The following is a 24,892-nucleotide window of genomic DNA, read 5'->3' as shown; positions in this document are numbered from 1 at the left end:
CAATTTTTTTTTTTTTAAATACGTGTGACTTGTTAGATAATTAAACATAAACTCAGTGTTAGTGGGACAAAATGTTTAATTTTGAAAATGATAAAAAAAAAACCAGCAGCTATGGATACAAAATTAAAAACTCGAGCTGTAACACTCGCAGCCTGAAGGTCGCACCATTTTGACAGCTTTTTTTTTTTTTTTAATATAAAAAAAATAAATAAATAAAAGAAAGGTTTAAAATGTTGGGTTAGTTAAATGATAAATTAAAAAAAAAAAAAAAGGGTTGAAATGTTGGTTGATCAAATTAAAAATTAAGAAAGTGTTGGTTAAAAAAATAATAAATAAATGTATAAAAAAGAAAATAAGAAAAAATGTACAAAAGAATACAAAAAAAAAAAAAATAGAGGAACGGCTGATGACTGTAACGCACAGGGGCTGCTGTCGCTGGCCGCCTGCAGGGGGCGCTGTTGATCCGCCTCTTCTCTTTCATTTCCACGCAGGGAGAAAGATGGCGGAGCGGAGGTGCGGAGGCTGCATCGGTTGAGCTGCTGGCAGTCTGAACGCAGCAGAAGGGCACCGCAGTGACCGTGGAAGCGGCCGCCGCGTGTGGAGGACGCTGCCTGGAGGAGCGGGGCGACGTCGGCCTCCGATCGACCTCCGGGTTGTTTGTTGTATTTACCTCCAAACGAGCACCGAGGAGCCACGAAAACAAGTCGGACATGAATCGGGTAAGTTCGCGTGTCAAGGAGCCAAACGGGTTAAAGAGAGCCAGATGAGGTTGAATGACTCCGCCTGTTAGAGGCAGATTAACTCTTTTATCTGCGGATGTTTATGTTCCCGGTAAATTAAATCAGTTACAGCAGCTTCAGAGGAGCCCGTCTGTCGGACGGAGCTAACGTTAGCTCACAATGCTGCTACATGTGGCTTCAGCTGAGACACAACAACATCTCTGCTGTCCGAAGACACCAAAACACGCACACGTTTGTCGTTTCAAAGGGGATTTATTGTCTAAAAGCAGCCGCGTGTCTTAGTTGGAGTGAATTCAGACAGGACAGGATGGCCCGGGAGGCCTGTCTCTGCCTGGTCTGTGGGTTTAAAGGGACTGGTGGGCTGTCCCGACGGTGGATGTGGGTGTGGATCCAGCGTGGTTCCTCTCCCGGGACCCACCCACACCACCGCGGGGGGGAAGGAGCGAAATTCATCCAGTACCGGACTGGAGGACAGGTTTAGTAGGGCGAAACGTGTAATCAAATAAGTACAAATAAGTGAATATGTAAATAAGTACGTCGTAAATAAGTATATGTGTATATAAGTAATAGCGAATAAGTAAATATGTCAATAGTAAATAAGTACATATGGAAATAGTAAATAAGTTAATATATGTATAAGTAAATGATGAATAAGTAAATAATAAATATGTATATAAGTAAGTAAGTAAATATGTACATAAGTAAATAGCAAATAAGTAATTGTGTAAAACACTAAATAAGTAGATAGTAAATAAATATGTACAGAAGTATAAATACAACAGGATTGTTAAATTTAAAGATATAATACATACATTTTTCTGCTCTAGAATACCTAAAAACAACTAGATTTAGATCATATATTTCATATAGTTGTGTACTTTCAACAATGCATTTTCCAAATAAGTCCAACCAAAATCTGGGATTTCAAGAAAAGTAATTTCATTATGTCGTCAATGGTATCAAAGCTTTTTTTTTTTTTTTTTTTTTTTTTTTTTAAAGCCAGCCCCTAGTGGCCGTTGGTAGTATTACACCTTATGGCACTTCCTCATTGGCCTCACTTGCCTGACCCAGAAACAACGTCCATATTTCTGTCCAAGAAACATAAGACAACAGGAGAGAAAGAAGCATCGCTAACAGAGATACAGAAATATAATAAATAGAAATAAATGTACTGGAGGTGGTGAAATAAATCCAAGACACTAATAAACTCAATAAATGTTCTCCCTGCTTTCACAGGAAATTGTATGCAACAGCCACTCGGTCACCGTGTTCAGCTGCACCAAGTCCATATCAGCAGTTCACGATGAGAAGACGACCATCCGGCTGACGCAGGAGGGGCGGGGCTCTCCGGTTAGCTCCCTGCAGGGGGAGGGTGAGTGTCCCCGCTGCTGCTCCACAGCGCCACCTCCAGCCGAGGAGTCGCTAAACACCCGCAGGAGAACAGATCAGTGGTTGCACGTCAACGCATTACGCCGTAGTTTGCAGTATCTCCTTCTTCCTCACAGGCAGGCCGACGAGCACCGTCAGCGCCGCGCCGGCGGACTCGGCGGCCGGCAGCTACAGCCAGCGTTCACCCTGCTGGTCAGATGAACAGCCGTCACCTCTGCAGCTCCACTGCGCTCCCACTTGCCTCCGCTCCCCTCCCGACCTCCTCCTGCCCCTCGGGAACAGCTTATCTCACGCTCCCCTCCACCACAACAGCAACAACAACAACAACAGCAACGGCGGCGCCCTCCGCGGCCTCCAGAGGAGAGGAGCCCGGGCCAAGGTCATCGGGAAGAAGCCCACACGGAGAATGTACGCACAATGTCCTGGTTTTTAATGTCCTGACATCACAGTTACACGTCTGTTGTCAGGCTGTGACTCTGCAGGCACTCGGGAACGAGGGCATCGTAGAAACCCATTCGGAGCAAACGATCTGATTAAATTTAGAGGCAACTTTGTGTGAAAATGTGCATAATAATGAGGTAAAAGTGACGACAAGCTTGTAATTAATGAGCTTATCGGCTTGATTAGGAGGACACAGATTTCAGTCAAGAAAAACACGTCGTAGAAACCTGGTTTTTACACCACAGGTAATTAGATTTTGAGGTGCCTTGCAACATAATTTTGGAAATTCAAGTCTGCCGCTATGCTTTTCATCATTCATTAATCCACCCATTTTTTTGTTCCCCTCCCCCCCAATTAATCGATTACCCATTTGGTCTATAAAATTCAATTCCGTTGTGAAATCACCATGTGAATGTGGTCATGATCCATTTTACAAGCACATAAAATATTAAAACAAAAAGCGCAAACAAACCCAGAGAAAGTGAACAGCAAAGAGACTTTGAGCTGCTTCCACAGGAGAAGAGCCGCATAACTGAAACATAAGAAAACACTATAAATATTGAAAAAAAAAAAATGCCCATGACGAAAGTTACAACATTTAATATCTTGTTTCATCTGAACCAACAGTCCAAAAAAACTCCAAAAATATTTAGTTTATGATCATTTAAGAAAGGAAAAGCAGTACATTTTCAAATCTGAGATCATTAAACCATCAAATTCTTGTTTTTTTTCTTGACAAAGTTGACAAATGATTGATGATTGAATGATTGATCTGTTTGATGAACAGATTGCATCTCTCCTCACGTGACTCACCGACACCCTTTTAATCAGGAGGGTGCAGTGACATTTCCATAATTTAATCATGGCGGTGCTGACAGCAGTCAGTGCTCTGCTTATTTATTTGCTTCCACACACACACACACAAATACACACACCTCCAGTAGCTACGTGAGTTCAGGCTCTGAATCCAGCTTCTTCTGTGGGAGAACACGATGTCTTCACTCTTCACTTCCTGCTCAGATGAGCTTGATGTTTCCTCGCAGGGAGCGATCAGGTCAGAGTTTAGACGCCAAACAAAACGCTGTAACGGCGAGGACACGAGGAGGTCCGAGCGCCTCCTGTGTTAAAACGGTGTGTGTAATGCTGCGTTGATTGTTGTTGGAAGAGTTGTAAAAGTTTGTTTTATTTTCTTTTTTTTTTCACTGCAGGACCGGCAGGAAAAACTCCCAAAACCAAAAAGTTACAGACTTCTTTCCAATCAGACGGAGCACCAGGAAAAGTAACGCTGAGCTCAAGGTAAGAAGACGTTAGATTTATTTTATACGACAACAGATGAGATGGATAAACAGAGAGACAGGAAAGTAGGATAAGTGTCGGTCTTACTGGATCTTCTTCCTGTTAATGGGGAGTTTTTCCTTCCTGCTGTTGGATGTTTCTCTTCCTGTTAAAGGGAGTTTTTCCTTCCTGCTGTTGGATGTTTTTCTTCCTGTTAAAGGGAGTTTTCCCTTCCTGCTGTTGGAGGTTTTTCTTCCTGTTAAATTGAGTTTTTCCTTCCTGCTGTTGGATGTTTTTCTTCCTGTTAAAGGGGAGTTTTTCCTTCCTGTTGTTGTTGGTGGTTTTTCTTCCACTTAAAGGGAGTTTTTCCTTCCTGCTGTTGGATGTTTTTCTTCCTGTTAAAGGGGAGTTTTTCCTTCCTGTTGTTGTTGGTTTTTCTTCCACTTAAAGGGAGTTTTTCCTTCCTGCTGTTGGATGTTTTTCTTCCAGTTAAAGGGGAATTTTTCCTTCCTGTTGTTGTTGGTTTTTCCTTCCTGCTGTTGGAGGTTTTTATTCCAGTTAAAGGGGAGTTTTTCCTTCCTGCTGTTGGAGGTATTTCTTCCTGTTAAAAGGAGTTTTTCCTTCCTGCTGTTGGATGCTTTTCTTCCTGTTGAAGGGGAGTTTCGTCTCCCAGCTGTTGCTCATGTGCATCTTGTCAATGTAGATGTTTTGGATGTACTGTGTCTCTTATAAAGTAATGTCACGTTCTCGTCTGTTCCCAGTGTGAACAAAAGAAGCTCATAGACGACCTCATCATCAACGGAATAGAGGAAGGAATGGAGGTACGCGGAGTTTTCTTCAATTTCAAACATCTAACATCAACAAATCAGCTCACACACACACACACACACACAGACGACGTGTTGACGAAGTATCGGGTTTTATTACGTGACGGGTGTGCATTGCTTTTTTGTTGTCGTTGCAGGTGCAGCATATAGAAGGAAAGGGCAGAGCGGTGTTCGCCACTCGAGGTTTCCAGAAAGGCGATTACGTGGTGGAGTATCACGGAGACCTGCTGGAGATCACCGACGCCAAGCAGAAGGAGGCCGAGTACGCCCAGAACCCGGCCACCGGCTGCTACATGTACTACTTCCAGTACGTCTGCAAAACATACTGGTAGGTCCAACCAAGCACTTCCCCCTTTTTATCAATGAAATGATGACTTTTTGTCCTTGGATTCAATTGTAAAATGTCAAAGCTGTTTCGTAGAATGTTTTCTTTGACCGACGTGAATGTTTTTTTTGGTTCCCGACAGTGTTGACGCCACAAAAGAAACCGGTCGAATGGGTCGGCTGATAAATCACAGTAAAAACGGGAACTGCCAAACCAAACTCCACGACATCAACGGTGTCCCTCACCTCATCCTCGTCGCTTCTCGGGACGTCGACGAGGGCGAAGAGTTGCTTTACGACTACGGAGACCGCAGCAAGGCCTCCATCGCAGCTCACCCGTGGCTCAAGTATTGATCGGGGGGGGAGTCCTCCAAAAAAAAAAAAAAAAAAAAACAACGTGAAGGGAAACGTACAGTGACTTATGTCTTTCTCGTTAGCTCGTGTACAAAATGCCTTAGAAACAGAATGTGTACCTTTTTTGTTCCGATATCGAGGAAGCTGGGTAGGTTTAGTGGGCGGGGCTGGGGTGGGTTTAGTGGGCGGGGCCGTGGTGGTTTAGTGGGCGGGGCCGGGGCGGGTGGATCGGGTGCTCGTCACATTTCGATTGACAGGTCCATCCGCCGTGTCGGATGACCATCTGTACTTTTATTTATACGTGTTTCTGAAACATTCGGGTTGTTTTGCAGCACATTTATTTTGTACATTTTGTATTACCTATAGACCAATGCTTCTACAGAATGCTGGTGGTAGTTAATACTCTACATTTTTATACTACTTTTTTTAATTCGTAGTTAAGATACTTAGCAATACTTCTATTTATGGCCCCGGGTAAAACAATGAGATGCAAACTCTTTTTAAAAAACATGTATATATTCTGTTCAAGAGGATTCTAATTTCAGACATCAAAACAAACACAATTTGTTACTATTAAGTTCACCATATTTAAGAATCAGCTGGTATTTCTGTGGTTTTGATGACTAAAACAAACAAAAAAAAAACTAGTTTTGACACTCAATAAGATTGAAGTATGTGTTGATCATGCAAAGTCAAAACATTACAATAGAACACAGAAATTACTGGAATAAATTTTTCTCCTTATGTTTTTTTTAGCATATATTTTATTTTTTAATATTAAAGACACAACGCACATTTGAATTATTGTCTAGTAAAAGTTCAAATAACACGAAAGTTTCCGCAAATGACAAAAAAAAAAAAAAAAAAAATCTGTTTAAATACAAAGGTATGTGAAGGTTTGTTGGATTAAATATCTACAGATAGGTACCGTCTCTATAACCTTGACTGGCTTACACGACCATCTCCTTAGTGTTTCCCTTTGTCAGATTTTCTATTTATAAATTCTTCAACTAATGACACCGTCTGCGTTCCTGTTCTTTGTAAATATATTTATTTGCTTGCTGTTGCAGATCCAAGGGTGCTTTAGAGAAAACGTTTTGGGACAATACACTTATTCGCCGTCTACGAGAAGATCAATAACTTTATCATGACCGAACACTCGGCACGATGCTAAAGTCTGGAAATGGTCAGTCTGGCATAAAGATTGGAAACGGAGGGAAAGAAAAGAAAATACGCCCTGATTCAGCTTTCTTGACCATTTGCACAAAGGAGCTACTTTAAAAAAAAAAAAAACAATCATGAATTAAATCAATAAAATATGTTATTTAAAGTCAGCTTAATGACATTAAACCAAATAAAAATCCACCGGCGTTAAAGGTCACTCTGATTAGCTGGTTAGCTTTTCGATGGACTAGTTTTGTTACATTTTGTTCTACAGTATAATCTAAGATTTAGCTTTGATCTTTTTTTTAGGTAAAACCCAGTGAATGAGATAATGGAGCTTAAATAACTGAATTTAAATGCTATGATACAGGAATGTGGGAAAATTAATATCTTTTGTTGTTTTTTTTCTTTTTCAAAAATGTAACATTTCTATGGCAAAATATTTCAAAATATTGCGGCAAACATTTTGGCCAATTGACAGGTGTTGATTGGTGGATTTTTTTTTTCATTTGGACATAACCATGCTAGCTGTTTCCCTTTGTTTCCAGTCTTTATGCTAAGCTAAGCTGATCATGCCCTGGTGAATAGATTTATTTCCCAAAATATCACACTATTTCTTTAAAAACCTTGAATTTCCTTTTTTTTTTTTTTTTTTATCTATTAATAGCAGCTTTGTTTAAAATTGATGTCCAAAGACAGATGTGGCTGTTGTACCAAACGTTATCCATCCTTTAATACGTCTCTACAGCCTGTCGAGGTCATAGAGAAGATTTCCCATAAACAACAACAAATCCACTTCTTCTCCAAGTTTTTTTTTTTTTTTTTTTTTTTGCATATTCAGTATGTTGTTGAATTCTAGGATTTTCTTTCTGATTTACTGTTTTAATTTTATTCAACGACAACAAAGACAAACATCAGTGTTAACCACAAAGAACAGAGTCCTATGTTAACAAGGAAGTCAATTTCAGGAAATACACTGTGTGTAAAACGTGAAGTTAAACTTTTACCTTCCGTCTCAACACGTCCCCTCCCTCCTTGGACAGTAGCATTGTGTTACATGTGTGAAATGTTTTCTTATGAACCTTTCTAAAAAAATATATATATACATATGTTACACTTTGGATTATTCTGTTTTTTTATGTGGAACTAATGCAATAAATCCCTGAGGGGGCGAAACTGAGCTGTTGACCATTTTAGGACACGATAGATCTTTGCTGTTGTAGCGTTGAATAAATCTTAATGCTGGGGTTTAGGTAACCATGAATAAAGATGTAATATGCAATTAACAGGACTTGGCTTCTGCTTCATTCTTATATTATATTAAAAGAAGGATTGTCTTTTAAAATGGGTTTGAATGAGTGCACAATTTGCATGAAAGCACAACAATGTGACTTCAGTGTCCTTTCATGTGGACACTTTTGTACTCGAGGGATAGTTAGTGGTTTAAAAGATATAAAATTATTACTTTGAACTGTTTATTTCAGACAATAAATGAAAAAAAAAAAAAGTTGCAGTAGATCCAGAGGATGCAGTTTTGCATTATAATTTTTTTCTAATAATTGGTAGTTGTGGCAATAGATTTTCCTCTTTAGGAGGAAATAAAGTGAAGTAAAGGTAAATAAATAAGACATTTACTTCACATTGGTAAATCATTCCAGGCTGTATTATCAGGGTTTGACCATGAAGCAGATATTGTAGACAATTTTATGAAGTGTTTCATATTGTAATTTTACAGAAACCTCATCTTTAAGTTTACACTAATAATTGTAACGTAGCCCGGATGGTAACACTTTGATAAGACAGTTTTTAAAGGGTTTATAAGCTGTAATTAATGTCTTTATTAAAGGTAATAAATCGTTTACTAATATTTTATACATGAGTTATGAATAATTAGCAAGAACTATGTTTGGGTTGCCGGATTGTAAAAAAATTTTTTGAAAAAAAACTCCTCTGGCAGAATGCTTTATTTTTTTGTCGTTTTAGCTCTGTGGATCATTTAGAAGATGAGGAAATAATTAATTGATCATAAAAATAGTTGTGGATAATGTTTCTGATTAGTTTTCGACCAAATTTGTTGCTGATTTGGATTACGCTCCAGGATAAACAAACAACAAAAAAAAAACGAATAAAGTAATGTTTAAGTAACAAAGATTTAAAATTTAAAATACAAAAATGTAGGTTTATTTAATTGAGCAATATATAACTTGTACGTTTGCATCATTTTTTTTTTAGCTGTTTATTTTTAGTGTAATTATCAAAGCAGAAACTCCCGACTGTTATTATGCAGGTAATTTAAAAAGAAAAAAGAAAGAAAAAAAAGACGCAAACTCGTCAAATGTTGCAGACTTTTATTACCGAGGAGATGTTTGAATTTAATAAAGCACTGATCCATTCTTTGTATCTTAAATATGTGTTTTAATGGGGTTCAGAGGAGACTCGGACACGAGAGATGGCCGTCGAAACAACGACCACTCGGGCTTCGCGTGATTTCCCTTTAAAATGTTCCACTTCATGTCTGAAAACCGTCCCTTTGACGTCCGGATATAGTCCAGAATAAAAAAAAATCATCTCTTCATCATATATTTTCTGTCGTAAGTAAAACGGGGGGAAACTTCTTTGACACGCGCTCGTTTTGTAGCCTCGTTAAAACGCTCCTGTCCTTCATACGTTCGTTTATTATTCCACCCAGCTCGGCGAGTATGAACGAAGATAAAGTGCTACTACTGTTAAAACACACCACGACACCGCCTCTCGGAGAGGGAGGGGGGAGGGGGAGGGAGGGAGTCAGCTGTTAAAGCACGAGGAGCGTTTCTAAAGAAAACACACACACTTCCGCTTTATTTGAACACGTTTCCTACAACACTGAGAAACATCTGAACTCTTCTTGTGATGCAGCGTCATGATTTTGCACCGTTTTCGTAGCTTTAATACCCCATTTATATTTAAGGGCTTGTATAAATGATGCATACAAGCACAGGTTCTAGTAGGTATTTCAACAAAGCTAAATTTTGTATATTCTTCTACATGATGCGTGCCAAAAATTTGCAGATATTTGGGCTTATCACTCAGGATCTTTTCTTTAACCTTTTAGCAGCAAGACGTGCAAATAAAATGGACTTTTATTTAATTAAGGTCACATTAGAGGCTCATAAACTGTACATGCTCCATTTATGGAAGGAGAATTTTATAGGATAAGGCTGATAAAGTTAAGTGATAAAGGCAGCTCTCTTCTTAAATTTAATATTGTGTAATTGAGGCTATGAGGTACGCGAGTTTAATCATGAAATCAAAGCTATTGAATAACTTAGTTTGCATTTGTTCTCTTAATCGGCAAAGAAGATGGTTGTTTATTTTAACCCGATTTGGTTTAGCTGGTGATACTGAAGTCGTTGTCATCAAACTGTTGGTTTGCACGTGCGCAGTGAAGCTTTGGCGCAGTTAGGTTTACATGAGGAGGATAGTTTCAGGCTTTAGAAAGCAAATACTAGTGGAATTCATGTTAAATCTATTGCTGTTTCGTGGAGGAGACATTTTTGAAATAATGTATGGAAGCCCATTAGTGTCAAGAAAAGAAACAAATGTTAAAAGTTAAGCATGATAAATATAAAAATGGTTGTGCCACAAATTCTGAAATTCTGAAAAACAATGATGAATTAATGACTGAAATTTATGCAAATTCAAAACTGATGACTCACTAAGTGAAAACTGTTTAAAAATAAAGACAATGACGACTTAACGTGTAAAAATGATCAGATACTACTATTTATTATAAATAGATTATTAAGTCAAAATTATGGGAAAAAAAATTATGTAATAAAATGAATGAATGAATGAAAGCTGTGACTGCTCAAACTGAGATGTTGAGTCATGATAATGGAATACTGCAAATAAAAATGGCATAATAAATTCAACTAAGATGACTTTGTGATGATTTATTAGATTAAATTCACGAGATCTTAAATTAACATAATAAAATAGTTAAAAAAAAATCAGCACTTAATAAATAAAAGTCATGTTAATTCAAAACTATAAAGACTCATTGAGTCCAAACTGAGTTACAAAACTCAAAATGATGGATTACTAAAAACAATCATGACTGAAGAAGTACAAGTCTTGGTAAGTAAAAACTATAACCACTCTCTAATTCAAATTTGTGAGTAAAACATCTGGTGACCAAGAAAGTCAACGTTATAAAAGACTAAAAAACAACTGAATTGTTTTAGATATAAAGTCAAAATCATGAGTTATTAGGTCAAACTCATGAAATACTAAACTTGCAAAATACTTACTAAACCTGTAGTAAGGAGGTTTAACCCTGTTGTTAGACTAAATGTAAATATTGTAAGTAAACACAATAAAAACTCTCTACATCAAAATTATGATGTCAAAGTTAAACGTAATAACCTATCAAATCAATACGAAATAATAGAAGTCAAAATGTGGCTTTTTATCACGTCACTTTTACTTATCATTAGTATTTTAAATTTTAACCACACCAACCGTTTAATGTAGTTATTCCTTTTAGTGGCACAAATGGGCTTCCATACGCACACTGAATAATCTGAATAAACCTGTCTGCATCTCTAAATTGTTATGAAATGCAACACTGTATACGCTGGCCTCTATTAGATTTATAGATCTGCATAGTTTGAATCGTCACACTGCTGGTGATGGACCGACGAGCTGCTCACATGAAATATTTAAAATGCATTCCCGGGTTGCTCTCCTCAGAAAACTGCAGCGACCGTGCAGGTTGGAGTTTTTTTTTGTTTTTCTACGAGGGAAACGCGCGTCCTTCACTCAACATTCGAAACGATCTCTTTCTACGAAAGTCATGAAATTAAACGAATGCATCGGTGCCGATCACTTCACTCAGCGCCACGTCAACCACCTGCCGTGCTGCAACAACTTTCCACTTACCATCCTACGACCTGAGTTTACCCTCCTCTCTGCACACGGATTCCTACACAAACCAAAAATACTTTCCAGCATTTTTTTTTTTTTTTAAACAGTCTATATGTGCCATCGCTCGTATGTTTATATACTTTTTTTTTTTTTTATCTTCTTCAAGCGCGTCAGTTTCCTCCTCCTTTTGTGTGAGCCCTCACCTCGAGCACGTTTCAGCTGCGGTGCGTCACTAGCGGTGGTTCGGTGTGCAGTTGGGCGATGGGAGTGTTTAAGAGTTTTAGTCCGGTGACTCTACATGTGCTGTAACGCCTCCTGCGCCTGTTCCGTGTACACGTCGTCTTTCCCAGCCCACGCGGCGAAGCCGCCGTCGAGCTGCGTGCCCCGCTGCGAGCTCCGCTGCTTGTCGCGAGAGAAGAAACTAAACCTGAGAAGGAGAAGAAGAAGAAGAAGAAGAAGAAGAAGAAGAAGAAGAAGGAGAGAGAGAAAAGACACAGGTGGCGGTTCGTTAGTATGAAGTGTTTGAACTGAACGTCATCTCACGTGTGAAGCGGTGTTAAAGAGTTTAATGGCAGCGATACATTAAAACTGCAATTAAAATTAATCGTGACGCGTTTTGTGGAATTACAAGGGACGACGACAAAGTTCAGAGACTGCTCCTGTTACGTTTGAACAGCGCGCAGCACAGTGATGCACACACAAGCTTTAACTTTAATGAGGAAGTATTCCATCTGTCCCTCGTTGTCCTTCCCTCCCTGCTGTATTTAGTCTGTGCGCTCTTCTTCTTCCCTCCTTGTCAGTTTGTTTCAGTTACCTGTCCGTTACTGCGTCTTTTGAAACACAAAACCACCTGAACTGTGGCGCCACGGCAACAGGGTTCTCTAAACTTGAGACCAAAAGGTTGACCTCAAAAATCTGATGTTTCTCTGCTCCAGTTTCAGGTCCTCGGTGAAATCACAAATGTTCACGTACCAGCAATCACGTTAACGTGTGGATGTACTTCCTCATGAAGGTTGTTGCTTCCTGCTGCTCCGTGTGCATCACCGCGCTGCGTTCAGGAACACTCTCTGAACCACCGTCAACAAATGAAGCTGCGTCGATGTTAAAATCTGTGATTTTGTTCGTGGATCTGCTGCTGACGTTTAAAAGTCTATTTCCTCTAAACTCCAACACTTAAAACATCAACAGGGTTGTTTTTCTTTTTGTCTTTCAAGTTTTTTTGTGCTGACATTAACGTGCATAAACTGGTCATCTGTAAACTCATCACAGCAGATAATAAAATAAAACATATTTAATCAGTTACTATGACACTATAAAAGCACTTTTAGTTTGTAGATTATTGTTCATGAGTTGCAGAGGTTGGTCAGTGAGGGAAAAGAGGACAGACTACACAGACTATTCTGACTGGCTGATTCTTACGATCCGCAATCATCCCATTGGAGGACGATACCCGAGACAGCCCCACAATCAGCCAATCAGAATACTAGAGGTGCAGAAAAAAGGGGGAGGAGCCCCGGCACATGCAAAACTGGGTTGTGTGTGGGGGGGGGGGAGGAAGGGGGGAGGGGTAGAGGCTGTTAGCTGAGAGGGTGATGGTGACTCTGAAGCCAGCCAAATATATATAGAGTCATACAAGCGACATGAGGCGTCTGATTGGCTGTAAAGTGGGGTCATCTGGGATCAAACCAGCCGCCACCATCGGCATTATGGCTGTGAAGATCCTGTTACACAGAGGTAAGAGACACAAACAGGAAGAGACACACACGGAGAGGAGGAGGAGGAGGGGGAAGGGAGAGGATGGACAGGGGGAGACATCAACCTTTGACCTCTGTTTGACCTGAACCTCATTCACACTCAAGTCACGCCCGATTCAGCTTAGTGCCGACAGAAAAATATCCCGAAAACTGTTTGTAAGAGGACAAATATCATGTGATATTCTGTTTGAAGTTTAACTGTATAAACATTAAGATGCCATAAAAACTTATAATTTACTAGAAGAAAATACAACATGTAAAAACCAAAATACAGTGAGTGCACTCGGGCTTTGAAAAGTGTCAAATTAATTGTTCTAATATAAGAGTTAAGTAATAAAATCCAGTGTTTCCCTTCGATTGGGACCCCCTGCCTCCCCCTGAAAGAAACAACGCGAAATGGATCGGCAAATATACCTCTGCAGTTGTTAATGTAGCTGCGCGACCCGCCAAAGTAAAAGTATATTTGTGGGAAACACTGGTCAGACTAAAAGCCGAAGAACTTTTTACCAGCATGCAACCAAAGCTCGCTCAAACATGATTGGTCAATGCTCCTCGGACTACAAACGGAAACCGGAAGGCCTCTAAAATCCCGTCTTATTCTCTACAGATCCTGTATTCCCAACTGTTTACAGAGATTACACACGATTCTTCTCATTCAAATCAGATTATTTACAAAATTCATAAATACGGTGAATCAGCAGCAGCAGCGTTGTGCAGAGCTGCAGTCCAACAGTTACACATTAACCAATCATTGTACAACTGTGCTTCAAAAAGTGCTTTAACTGAGACGTCCTGCGGGGAGGGAGAGACAGCGACGTGCCGCTTTTAGCCGGCGAGGATGTTTTTTGAGCTCCTGTCACGATTTGATGACTAACTGGAAACAACGCGTGAACAACATAACCGCGGCGTGAAAATATTTTCCTGCCGAGTCAGAGACACGTTTTGCATCTTTAGCCGACCAAACAGGAACTGTAGCATCAATCTGAGGTGCTCGGACACGAGCGATTTCTGTTTATGCTCCTTTATCCTGCGGGAGATATTGTATTTAATAAACAGCGATAGTTACTGTTCAGATCAGGACTTTGTGATGAAAGCAGAGCACTCGGCTCTGATGTCTCACAGGAACCAGATGGACGGGACTTTCAACGCGTTGGTGAGCTGCTGTGTTTGTTTTTACAGGAAGTGAGCGTCTGAATGGACTGTTTCCAAAACTAAAATAATATCAGAAGACGGAAGAAGCAGACACCAACACCCTCCGACCCGTCCGCTGCCGCCGAGGACACGTTGCTTCACGTCATGTGTGAATGTTTGGACATGCAGGGACCAAATGATCAGCGCATGCAAAGCAAACCTTTAACTCGGACAGTTAACCACAGGAGGTGAGATTAGAACAGTGTGTGTGCGTGTGTGTGCGTGCGCATGCGTGTGCGAGAAAACAACATACAGGCGTTTGATTCCTGACTCCGGCTGAGCGGACGATCGGGAGCGAGTCCTCAGTTCAGGGGACGGAGACGGCGTCACCGTCTCGTCTTCTGCTTCGTCGCTGCGAAGACACGGACCGTCGTTATTAACAACATTCAACACGTGGATAGAAAAACAAACAATCACACACTAAAAAAAAAAAAAAAAAAAAAAAAAAAGAGCACATTTAGGAGGAAAAAAGTCCCCGAAGACAGAATTATGCTTTTATAATAATTTATCTCTCCGAGTCCGGTGTACCTTTTGTAGTAGGCAAGCTCCTCCTGCAGCAGGAAGACTTTGGCCTTGAGCTCGTTCCTCTCGTGCAGGACGTCCCTCAGCTCCTGCAAGGTGAAGCGGGGCCTGTTGGGGTCCTTGGGGTCCAGGCCTCCCGACTCCTCCTCGCACAGCGCCTCCTGCCGGGACAGAAATGCATCACACGGAGTAAACTCACCCAGAGGGGAAGAAAGGCAGAAAGGAAGGAAGTGAGGGGTACCTGGGTGAAATATTGGAACACAGCAGGCATGTCTTCGTCGTACATCGCCTCCTAGTGGGCAAATGTCGGACTACAAGTGAGACCCTTTTCTTTTGTTTTGTTCCAATACATGTTTCAGTTCGCCCCTCCCTCCGGACTGTAAACTAAAACCTTGTTACCTGTTTTTTTTTTGGTTTTTTTTTTGTAACTCAGCACACCAGAGACAACCACAGTCTGTTACAGAAAACACATGCAGCCGACAGAAGTTACTCATGCACTGAGCAAAAAAAACAAACAGTGTCATTAATAAATACTCTGTGCACACAGTCCAACTGAAATCACACATTTTTATCAGGTAATAATGATGTTTTATAGTATTTTATTGTCAATAGTTTGTTTATCTTTAAAAGGAAAAGATACTCTGTGTGTCTGTGATTGTCTCCTCCAGCAGGGGTCAGACTTTAGGGGTTTCGGTGTCGGGATTAGTTGGGCAACAAGAGTCTGTGATTGTTTCTTCTTCTACTATCCCACAATATTTAAAAATGTATATGTATTTATATTTAAATATATATATATATATATATATTCAACCTGTTTTTAGGGCAGGTTGCATATTCACCATCCTAGGAAAAAAAACATGCGTAGAACTAATCGGGTTTCTGGTTTGGATCGGGAAGTGACGGTAACCAGACTATACAGAAAGATGGATGACATTACAGCTCCCCAAATGTGAACACAAAATATTTTCACCGCCCCCTGGTGGCTGGTTGCAGTACAGGTCATAAGCTCCGCCCCCTCCATGTTCGCTAATGGGACATAAGTCAAAAAAATTAAAAAAATCTAATTACACCTTAAATAAAAGTTTCTGTCATATAAAATACTTCTTATCGCGTTGATGTTTGTTCAAATTGTTAATTTATCTGATCATTTTTTTAATTTTTTTTTTTATTATTAGTTATTTGACTCTATAAAAAGGGTGCACGTCCTCATTGTGATTGACAGCTGCTCTGAATAGTCATGGAGGCGCCTGCAGACCTCTGTTCAGGAATCATGTGCAGTAAACTCACTGTGATGCAGTTTTCTCAGAGAGTAGAAGTGTGCGTTCACATTTTGAGAAGGCAGGAGAAATTTGTAAATTTCAGTTGGACTGTAAACTACCATTCCTACTATCAAGAGTTTCAGTACCACGGTGCATTCAAGGACAACTCAGAGTGTATTAGAGGCCGAGCTCTGGCAGCGGTCTATATTTAGAAAGGTAATCGGTGCGGCCGTCCAGAAGGTCTCACCCAGTTGGCCTTTCCGACACTCTGTTAGTTCTCCAACACCCATGCGGAGCCGCGTCAGCACTTCTATCATGGGTCGCAGGGAGGTTAGTCTTTTAAGCTTTTGCTTCTGTTTCTACCTGCAGTAACGGGGCGGTGCTTCTGGTTGGGAGGAGTGTGGGAGTGGGTTAGAGGCCAGGACTATCACAGCACTCTGGGTTTTTTTTACAACGAGCTCTACGGCATTACCCAGAGCAACCCCGCCTCGTCCTCCTCCCCGTCCTCGTGTACCTCCGGGCTGAGGGACCCGCACAGGGGCTGCGGGGCCGGATCAAACCCACCCGGCATCAGCTCAGAGGGGTCAGGTGTGTTTGACCAGCCCTCAGCGCCCACAGCTTTAACACGCTGGTGGAGTAAAACACAGTTTATTATACGTTTACTGAGTGTTAGCCTCGCTGAGCACGACAAATGGAAGCGGGGTCAGCGAGATTCGCGATTTTCCCCATCTTGCGGTTTTTATGCTAAGCTAAGCTAACGCCATTTGGCTCCAGCTTCTTGTTTAACTGATGAATGTCACCCGTGGATTCTTCCCGTCTTAATTAGGAATCACTTGTGAGGAATTCTGGGTTAATTAAGGCTTTTGACATCAACTTCTTTCACTCGAGCAGAAAACCTGAACAGTTTCGAGGATATTTCACTGGGAAAACATTTGTTCCAAATTTTCCCTCTTTGTGTCGGCTGGTGCCACTGAGTGTTACCATGGAAACAAAAGTATTATCGTGCGTTATAAGCAAGTGGGAATTGGGAAAAATTGGAGTTGAAACCAGCAACATGGAAACGGTGCTCGATTTCTGCAGCCAGAATACAGAAAAGTTGAATCTTAACATTTAACACGGCTGCTGAGCCAGCGAGGCTACGCTAACCACGTCTGGATATCCCACTTCATTTTCAGAACAAGTTCATTTCATCCTTTCACCGCCAACGCTGCCACGTCAGGTGACTTCGACAGACGATCAGATGTGTTTTCTTCGGGAACTTTCCGACTTCCTAGTCGCTCACGAACGCACCTTTAGCTCCAAGTTAGCCTGCGAGCTAACATTTTAGACTAGAAAGCTCCCTGAATTGCAGTAAAACAACGTAAGAGCAAACATTAGGAGCACCGCGTTACCTCTGCAGGTGACGGAGGCTGCGGCGGCGCTTCCTCTGGGTTCTGTGCCGGCAGCTCTCCTTGCAGTCGCTCCCTCAAGCGCGTGACTTCCTGCCGCAGCGCGCCGACTTCCTGCCCGCGTGCCTGAGCGCCGGCCTCCAGCTCCACCTTCTGCTCGATGAGCGCCTTCCCCTGGGCCTCCACCACGGAGATTTTGTGGCGCAGGTCGTGGTTGATCTTCATCAGACGAGACTGCTGCTGCTGGAGCTGCAGAGGTAAAGAGACAAGGTGGCGCCACTGAGAGGAGGGCGTTTGAACGCGACTTTGTAAAAAGGGGCAAAACACTCTCCGGGGAGACTCCGATCGCGGTTTGCGTTGGGTTTCGCACGAAGCGAACACAAATAACAAGCGAAGGAGAGCGTCGCAGGGGAGGAGTACAACTTCTCTCTCACCTCCACACAGCTGCAGAATCACGGCGTGAAGAGAAAGAAGCATCACGGCATTCCAACGTGGGAAAAAAGAGTGTGTGTGTGAGTGTGTAAGTGTTTCCGAAAGTTACCCGACCGCCTGACGAGCAGTTTGGAGCATGCGAGTGAGGAAATGAGAGGAAGTCGCTTATTTAACTGAAATAAAGTCGCACAAGGACATTTTCTGATGTGCAAACGTTGGTATCAAATACTCGAGGCCGAATTTACAGCTCGCTCTGATATTATTTCTGGTGGAGACATCTTTCTGTATTTTGATTTTTTTTTTTTACGTGACATTTCGTGGGAGCGTCGCCCTTCGACTGATTTTTGTTTTTTTTCTCAAAACGGGAAAACAACACAAAAGACATCGTCCTCTCACAAAGCGACGGGGTTCCGGTTACACACCGCAGGCTCTTCTTTTGGACGCGACACCAAATAAGTAGGACGGTGGCACGCAGCAACACGTGAAGCAGGCTGTGTGGGCGCCGAGTCACGTTTCAGGTTTTATTGACAGCAGAGTTGTGCATTTTAAAAACCCTGCAATTAAGACTTTAAGAGCAAGATATCTTTTCTACTTTGATGCAGGATTACAAATGTTAAAGCTCATTTATCACGAGTATGATCCACTTTAAGAGTGTCTTTAACTGTATTAGAAGTTTATTTGGGACTTGAAAGTAAGAAAATTTGTTTTTTTTCAGAGTTGAAAGGGAGATAAAAACTTCAGCCCGTTAAGTTTTTCCTGCCAAATCTGTGTTGCCGCTCCTCTCCACCTAACCAGCCCTCTATTGTTTCACTTGGAGATCTATGTGAGCATCAGTGGGACATTTCTGGGTGAAAACATCTCAACCAGCCGGAGGCCTTACTGCTTCTATGTCCTCGTTTTTCAGCGTGAGTTCGCGGTCCTTGGCCCGGATCTCGTCTCTCTGCTTGTCCACCACTTCTTTGAGCTTCTTCATCACCTGCCTCTCCCTCTCCGTCATACCTGGAGGCCACAGACAGAGGAGGAGGACAGTGAGGCGTGTTCTCTGGGATCTGCATTTGTCAGCCCTGGTTTGTTTGTTTGGGTGTGTGTGTGTGTGTGTGTGTGTGTGTGTGTGTGTGTGTGTGTGTGTGTGTGTGTGTGTGTGTGTGTGTGTGTGTGAGCGGAGCAGGTGTGCTGCTGCACTGAGGCCCGTCTGTCTGCGGAGAGTCGGGCTGACTGAGGCCTCTGTGTGGAACCACCATAAAGGCCTCTGATGCAGAGACGACACTGGCAGAGAAGGCCTCCTTTGTGTGTGTGTGTGTGTGTGTGTGTGTGTGTGTGTGTGTGTGTGTGTGTGTGTGTGTGTGTGTGTGTGTGTGTGTGTGTGTGTGTGTGTGTGTGTGTGTGTGTTTGCGAGATAGTGTGTGCACAGCAGAGAGAGACACGTGAGACGTAACTCAGTGGAAATAGTTTCTGTCCAAACGTGGCACAAACCTTTACAGGATTTACAGAAGATTTGCAAGAGACGATGCAGATTAAAGTGTGTTTCCACCGATGATAAATATCACAGGTTTCTGCAGGTGAACGGATGTTACATTTTGAAGATTCATGCTCGTTGTCTTTTTTTTTTTTTATATTACAATTATAAATGTGCCTAAAAATCAGAGGGCAAGTAGCAAACAAAGCCCTCTGTTGTCGTTTATGACTTAAAGGAGCAGTCTGTAGGATTTAGTGGCATCTAGTGGTGAGGCTGCACATTGCAACCAACACCTCACCTTGCCTCACTTTAATCTCCCCATTTCATGTGTGCAAGAGAATCTATGGCGGCTGCAAAACCTGCAAAAAACCACTCCTAAAAAAAAAATAGCATTTGGTTTGTCCCTCTTGGGATACTGTAGCAACATGGCGGCTACGTGGAAGAGGACCCCCTCACCCTAAGCTAACGAAAACACAACAATTCTTAGTTTCAGGTGATTTTACACTCAAAAAAACTGAATTATGAATATTATATTATATTTCTTACAAAAAAGGCTACTAAACCTACATGTTGAACTTTTAAAAGAGTACTTTAATATTTGGGGAAAGCTTAGCGTAACAGGTTCCACTGGTCTCCCAAGAAAAACTGCAAGTTATGTTTACATTTATATTTTCTGTACAAAAGAGATGTAAAATAATTAATTCGTGAACTGGCAGAGATTTTTTTTTTAAATTTTTTTTAACTTTTGGACCGTGCAAGGCTAGTTTTTCCACCTGTTTCCAGCCTTTATGCTAAGCTAAGATAACGAGAAGCTGGCTGTGGCTTCGTATTTACTGTATAAACACCAGAATGATATTCATCTTATATAAACTCACAGAAAATTGGCAAATTTCCAAGTCTGAGAATCTATACGATGACACATTCTTGAAATATGCCCTTCTGAAAAATACTTTTCGACGTCATCGTCAGCAGCTGATGCTAAGTCGCTAACGCTCCCTGGCTCTTCACCAATAGGCTACGTGACGTTTCGCTCACCCTCGTGCCTCTGCAGGTCCTCCTCGCTCATGGGGTCTTTGTTGGACATGTTGGTGAGCAGGCTTTTGTTCTCCTCCTGCAGCTGAGCGATCTGGGAGAGCAGATCCTGAGCTTCTCCCCGCCACACATCCTCCACCAGCTCCAGCTCCTGCACACAGACGGCACATCATTTTAACGCGCGTTGAAATGATGTTGATGTTGGCGCGACCTCGTCTTCTCCGAACAAATTCTCCACTTTGGTCCCGACTGAAAGTTTCTCCAGACCTTCGTGGTGCCCAGAGGATGAAGCCTCTGGCGAGACTTTGGTGGTCCTCTGACTGTTTCTCTAGCGCCACCGTGTGGTCCTTGCTGGAGTTGTTTACAAAATATCTCAAATGACGTCATAAACGATGTGTGGAAAAAAATTCATTGAACTTTTATTTAATGAGAAGTTGACACTTTATTTTATTTTTTTAAATGGTAGTCTATTGGATATTAATATTTGACACGGCAGCAGCGACCATGTAAAGCGACTCAGAGAACCATGAAGAGCTCTGATTACAGACCGTGTTTACAACAAGCCCGTGAAGATCAGAGTTCAGATATGGGTCACTGTATTTGCCGGTTGCATTTTGTTTGTCTATGCTGTAAAATCTACAAAATACAGGTAAAAAAATGAAATAAAATTAATTTCTTAAAAGCTGGAACCAAACAATGTTTGGGTTTTTTGCATGATAGAGTAAATCACTAAACAATTAACTGATAATCTTTGGTAATTTAGTTTTTGTCAATTAATTGACTAATTATAAATCACAAACGAAAAACTAATCAACAACTAGTATGTAAAGAGGTCAAAAAAATATTGTGAGGACATCTGATGACATCATATTACTTTTTACAGAATGTAGTGCGGAAAAGACGCTAATGAATTTCTGTATTTGTGGTTATCGGTGTCGACCAAAAACATCCAGTATTGGTTGGGCTCCAGAAATGTGAAATGACTGATGATGAAAATCATCAGCAGATAAATCGGTTGTGAAACAATCGTCTGTTACATTTCTTTATCAAGTTCAAATTTTTAACTCTGTATTCTTCGTTGAAGGTCATCCTTTTAAAGCTCCTTTGCAGGCCTCCTTTTGAGCTTGTGACAAATAAGACTTTTTTTTAAAAAATCTTGAATGAATAAATACAGAAGTACACAGGAGAAACACTTTGCTTTCCCCACCTCAGATTTCTGTGGAGTAATTTTTCCCACCATGTATTTCTGATGGGATGTTTTCCGTGTGATAAATCCTGCAGGCTTCCTCTCAGTCACAGCCGACACAACTTCCACTTTATCACGGTCATGAGACACAGTTAATCAGTCAACTGGCGGCCGAGTCAGCGTCACGAGAAAGTGACACATGAACTTTTTTATAGCGCAGAGAACAGCGACCGTCAGGCTGATTTTAAAACCACTAAATATTCCCACAGTGAATCGACAGTGTGGTGACAACTAACCAAAGACGTTTACATTCTGGAGGTGCTTCTATGTTATATTAGTTTTCCCATTATATTCTACTTTATACTTAAATTACATTCGATTTCAGAGGGACATATTCTACTTTTTACTTCACTAAGTGTTTCCTGGCAGCTACAGATAAACTTCAAACTACAGAAAAAAAAAAAACATATAATAAGATTTTGAAATGACTTGTGACTTTTTTACAAAATTTTTGTTCCATCCAGGAGACATTTCCCATCTAAACTTCTGGTTTTATTTTAATATAAGTCAAAGGCCCAAAGAGGTACAAAAGTGCAACATATCATTTAAAAAAAAAAGTGATGATTAGAGATAAGATCAGAAACTACAAATCTGTGAAGCAGAACTTTGTTTTTTCTTCTTTCCAATCACCTCACGACCCATCAGATTTAACTTGTGACCCATTGGAGGGGCCCGAACCCTAGATTGGGAACCATCACTGACTGTATCTAAAGTAGTTAAAACTACTGCTGCTGCACCTCAAGCAGTAAAATGGTGATTACTGAAGCTGCTAACTATTATTTTTAATTTCTGATTAATTTAGCAATGATTTTTATTTAATTAATGAATTGTTCACATGTAAATGTCCTTAGTTACATTAAACTCCATCATTAAATAATACTGTGCAGACATTCACAGGATCCATTTCTCCGTAGTATTACTTTGGATCATTTCAGTACATTTACTAAAAATACTAATGTGATGTGTAATGTCTTTAGTGACATTTTCATATTTACTTTTACTGGTAATAAGTATTTTTCTTTCATTTTAGTGGTACTTAAACTAAACTACTACTCAAAGGGCACAGTATGTGATTTCTGCTTTTAGGTGTCTCAAAATCGGAACAATAACAAAAGACAAAGATGTTGATGTCTTGAAGTAGTGTGGCATCATGGGAGTTGTTGTTATATACAATAGTGGCTAGCTAATGTTAGCTTGTTTCTCAAGTCCCCTTTTCACTCTCGGACGTCTCATGTGGTCTTTTCTAAATCCAAGTAAAAAGGATACGACATCATCATTGACAGGTGACCTACTAAAAAGGACCGTTACTTCGATTAAAGTTTACTTATTTCTCCGGGTTTAAACATGGTTGGAAACATTTGGGATAACGTAAATATACATATTTATATATTTTAGAACAGAAAAGTTACATATTATACCTTTAAATACAATATTTAACACTGAACTTTTACTTGTTATTGAGTATTTTATAGCGTACGATTTTTGGTAATTTTAGTTCGATAAGAATTTCAATCCAGAACTTTATCTAGTAATGGAGTATTTTATAGACTAGGTTTTTTGTTTTGTTTTTTTTTAATCAAAAAACACTTTCAAATCAAGACTTTTACTTATTTTAGAGGTTGGTTTTTTTGTGTGTTATTTTTAAACACATACACTTTTAAAATCAAGATATTTACTTGTAATGGTGTATTTTTATCATCCATTTTTTTATTTTTACTTAAATAATACATTTAAATTAAGACTACCTTGTGATGAAGTATTTTGTAGAATGTTTTTTTGTTTTTTTTACTTAGATACAAATTTCAATCCAAAACCTTTACTTGAAATGAAGTATTTTTACTGTTATTGATACTCTACTCAAATAACATCTTCCATGCAGTACTTTTAATTATAATAGAGTACTTTACTGTCAGTTTTTTTAATATTTGTACTTATATAAAACTTTAAAATCAAGACCTTTGCATGTAGCGGAGTATCTTAGAGTAATAGAGTATTTTTAGAGTGTGTTACTGTTAGTTGTACTTATTTAACATTTTCATTGCAGGACTTTAATTATTTTTTATAGTGGTATTGGTACTTTTCAGTAAAATATGTTATATTTGTGTAAAAACTGAGTTTGAGAGTTGACTTTGTGGCCCTGCAGCACTTCAGTTTATTGCATTTTTTTTTTTATTTTTTATGATGCCGACAGCTTGTCAGCGTCTAAACGGAATAAGAGACCGGTGACGTCTCCGTGTCGGGCGGTGTGACACCTTTCTGTGCTTCTTGTCCTTCTCCAGCCGGTCCAGCCGCTCCAGCCGCAGCTTGTCCAGCTCCAGCCGCAGCTCCTCGGTCTCCGGGCTGATGCTGTTGCGGCTCACCATCACCTCCAGGATCTCCAGCACTCGCACCACTTTGGGCATCAGCCTGGACAGAGCCTCGCAGCCGTACTGGTCTATGATCCGCTCGAACTCCTGGCCCACCACGGCGGCGATGTCATACACGTCCATCACCGTGAGGTCGGCCACATTTTTCTCCAGGGCCGAGCCGGACTCCTCCATGTCGGGATGTTTCGGCCCTCCCCGGCTTCCTATTTACGTTTCCTTCGCCACAGCAAACTTCCTTCCCGGCGAAGAACAAGTCCGCTAAGTTCGTCTCTACCGCTTTAGCTTTAAAAAACTGCTCTCCAAACGAACCGTAAATCAGCACGAAAACACGGAAACTATCGTTTATCCATCGCCGGCGGCTGAGTCCGGGCTTTGGTTTGATTTATTGGGGATAAATCTCGGCTGTGTCCCATCGCTGTCCCGCCTGTGCTGCTGCGGCTGCTGTCTCCCTGCGAGCTAACGGCTACCGCTGTCAGCTACTCCAAAATAAAGCTCCAAACTTCCGGCGACACGCTTCAAAATAAAACCACGCGCTAGGGAGTGTGTTGCAACAATTTCTGACAGAGATTTAGGATTTAATTTTTTGTTGTTTGTATTTTATATATTTGTATTGTATTGTCAATGTAAAACCATGGAAACCACGCATTCAAAACTTGACTTAAAGAGAGAGTTTTTAGGATTAAATAGCTGTTAGGCCTCACTTCCTGTGGAACCAGTTCCCAGCTCGTGTTCAGGAGGCTGACACCCTTTACATTTTTCAAGTCTAGGCTTAAAACTTTTCTTTTTCATGAAGCCTATAATTAGAGGAAGGTTGAGATGTCCATCAA

General features: G+C 40.8%; 2 protein-coding genes across 6 annotated transcripts; one reads left to right on the top strand and one right to left on the bottom strand.

Annotated features, from left to right (window-relative positions):
• Positions 1 to 482: 482 nt before the first annotated feature.
• Positions 483 to 5,392, top strand: kmt5aa (lysine methyltransferase 5Aa). Its single transcript, XM_069700987.1, has 7 exons — positions 483 to 719; positions 1,977 to 2,112; positions 2,246 to 2,537; positions 3,779 to 3,866; positions 4,607 to 4,666; positions 4,810 to 5,000; positions 5,140 to 5,392. The coding sequence occupies exons 1-7, from the start codon at positions 711 to 713 to the stop codon at positions 5,348 to 5,350; spliced, it is 987 nt and encodes a 328-aa protein (XP_069557088.1). The 5' UTR covers positions 483 to 710; the 3' UTR covers positions 5,351 to 5,392.
• Positions 5,393 to 8,848: 3,456 nt separating this feature from the next.
• rilpl1 (Rab interacting lysosomal protein-like 1) lies at positions 8,849 to 24,523 on the bottom strand. 5 transcript variants are annotated; one of them, XM_069700947.1, is made up of 10 exons: positions 23,952 to 24,523; positions 20,457 to 20,604; positions 18,846 to 18,964; positions 17,537 to 17,782; positions 16,618 to 16,773; positions 15,128 to 15,178; positions 14,893 to 15,047; positions 14,618 to 14,716; positions 13,053 to 13,140; positions 11,755 to 11,846 (listed from the first exon to the last, which is right to left on the bottom strand). In XM_069700947.1, the coding sequence occupies exons 1-10, from the start codon at positions 24,237 to 24,239 to the stop codon at positions 11,841 to 11,843; spliced, it is 1,356 nt and encodes a 451-aa protein (XP_069557048.1). In that variant the 5' UTR covers positions 24,240 to 24,523; the 3' UTR covers positions 11,755 to 11,840. The 5 variants fall into 5 exon arrangements, with proteins under 5 accessions (XP_069557039.1, XP_069557065.1, XP_069557074.1 ...); XM_069700938.1 differs by lacking the exon at positions 13,053 to 13,140 and having other exon boundaries at positions 8,849 to 11,846; positions 23,952 to 24,522; XM_069700956.1 differs by lacking the exon at positions 11,755 to 11,846 and having other exon boundaries at positions 13,047 to 13,140.
• Positions 24,524 to 24,892: the final 369 nt, after the last annotated feature.

This window comes from Brachyistius frenatus, unplaced genomic scaffold, assembly GCF_029030835.1.
Source record: "Brachyistius frenatus isolate BFR_SWC_R1_liver_20210118 unplaced genomic scaffold, ASM2903083v1 Contig_3, whole genome shotgun sequence".
In the NCBI taxonomy this organism is placed as follows: domain Eukaryota; kingdom Metazoa; phylum Chordata; class Actinopteri; family Embiotocidae; genus Brachyistius; species Brachyistius frenatus.
Note: the sequence above shows the minus strand (reverse complement) of the source record. Positions and strands in the feature narration are given on the sequence as shown.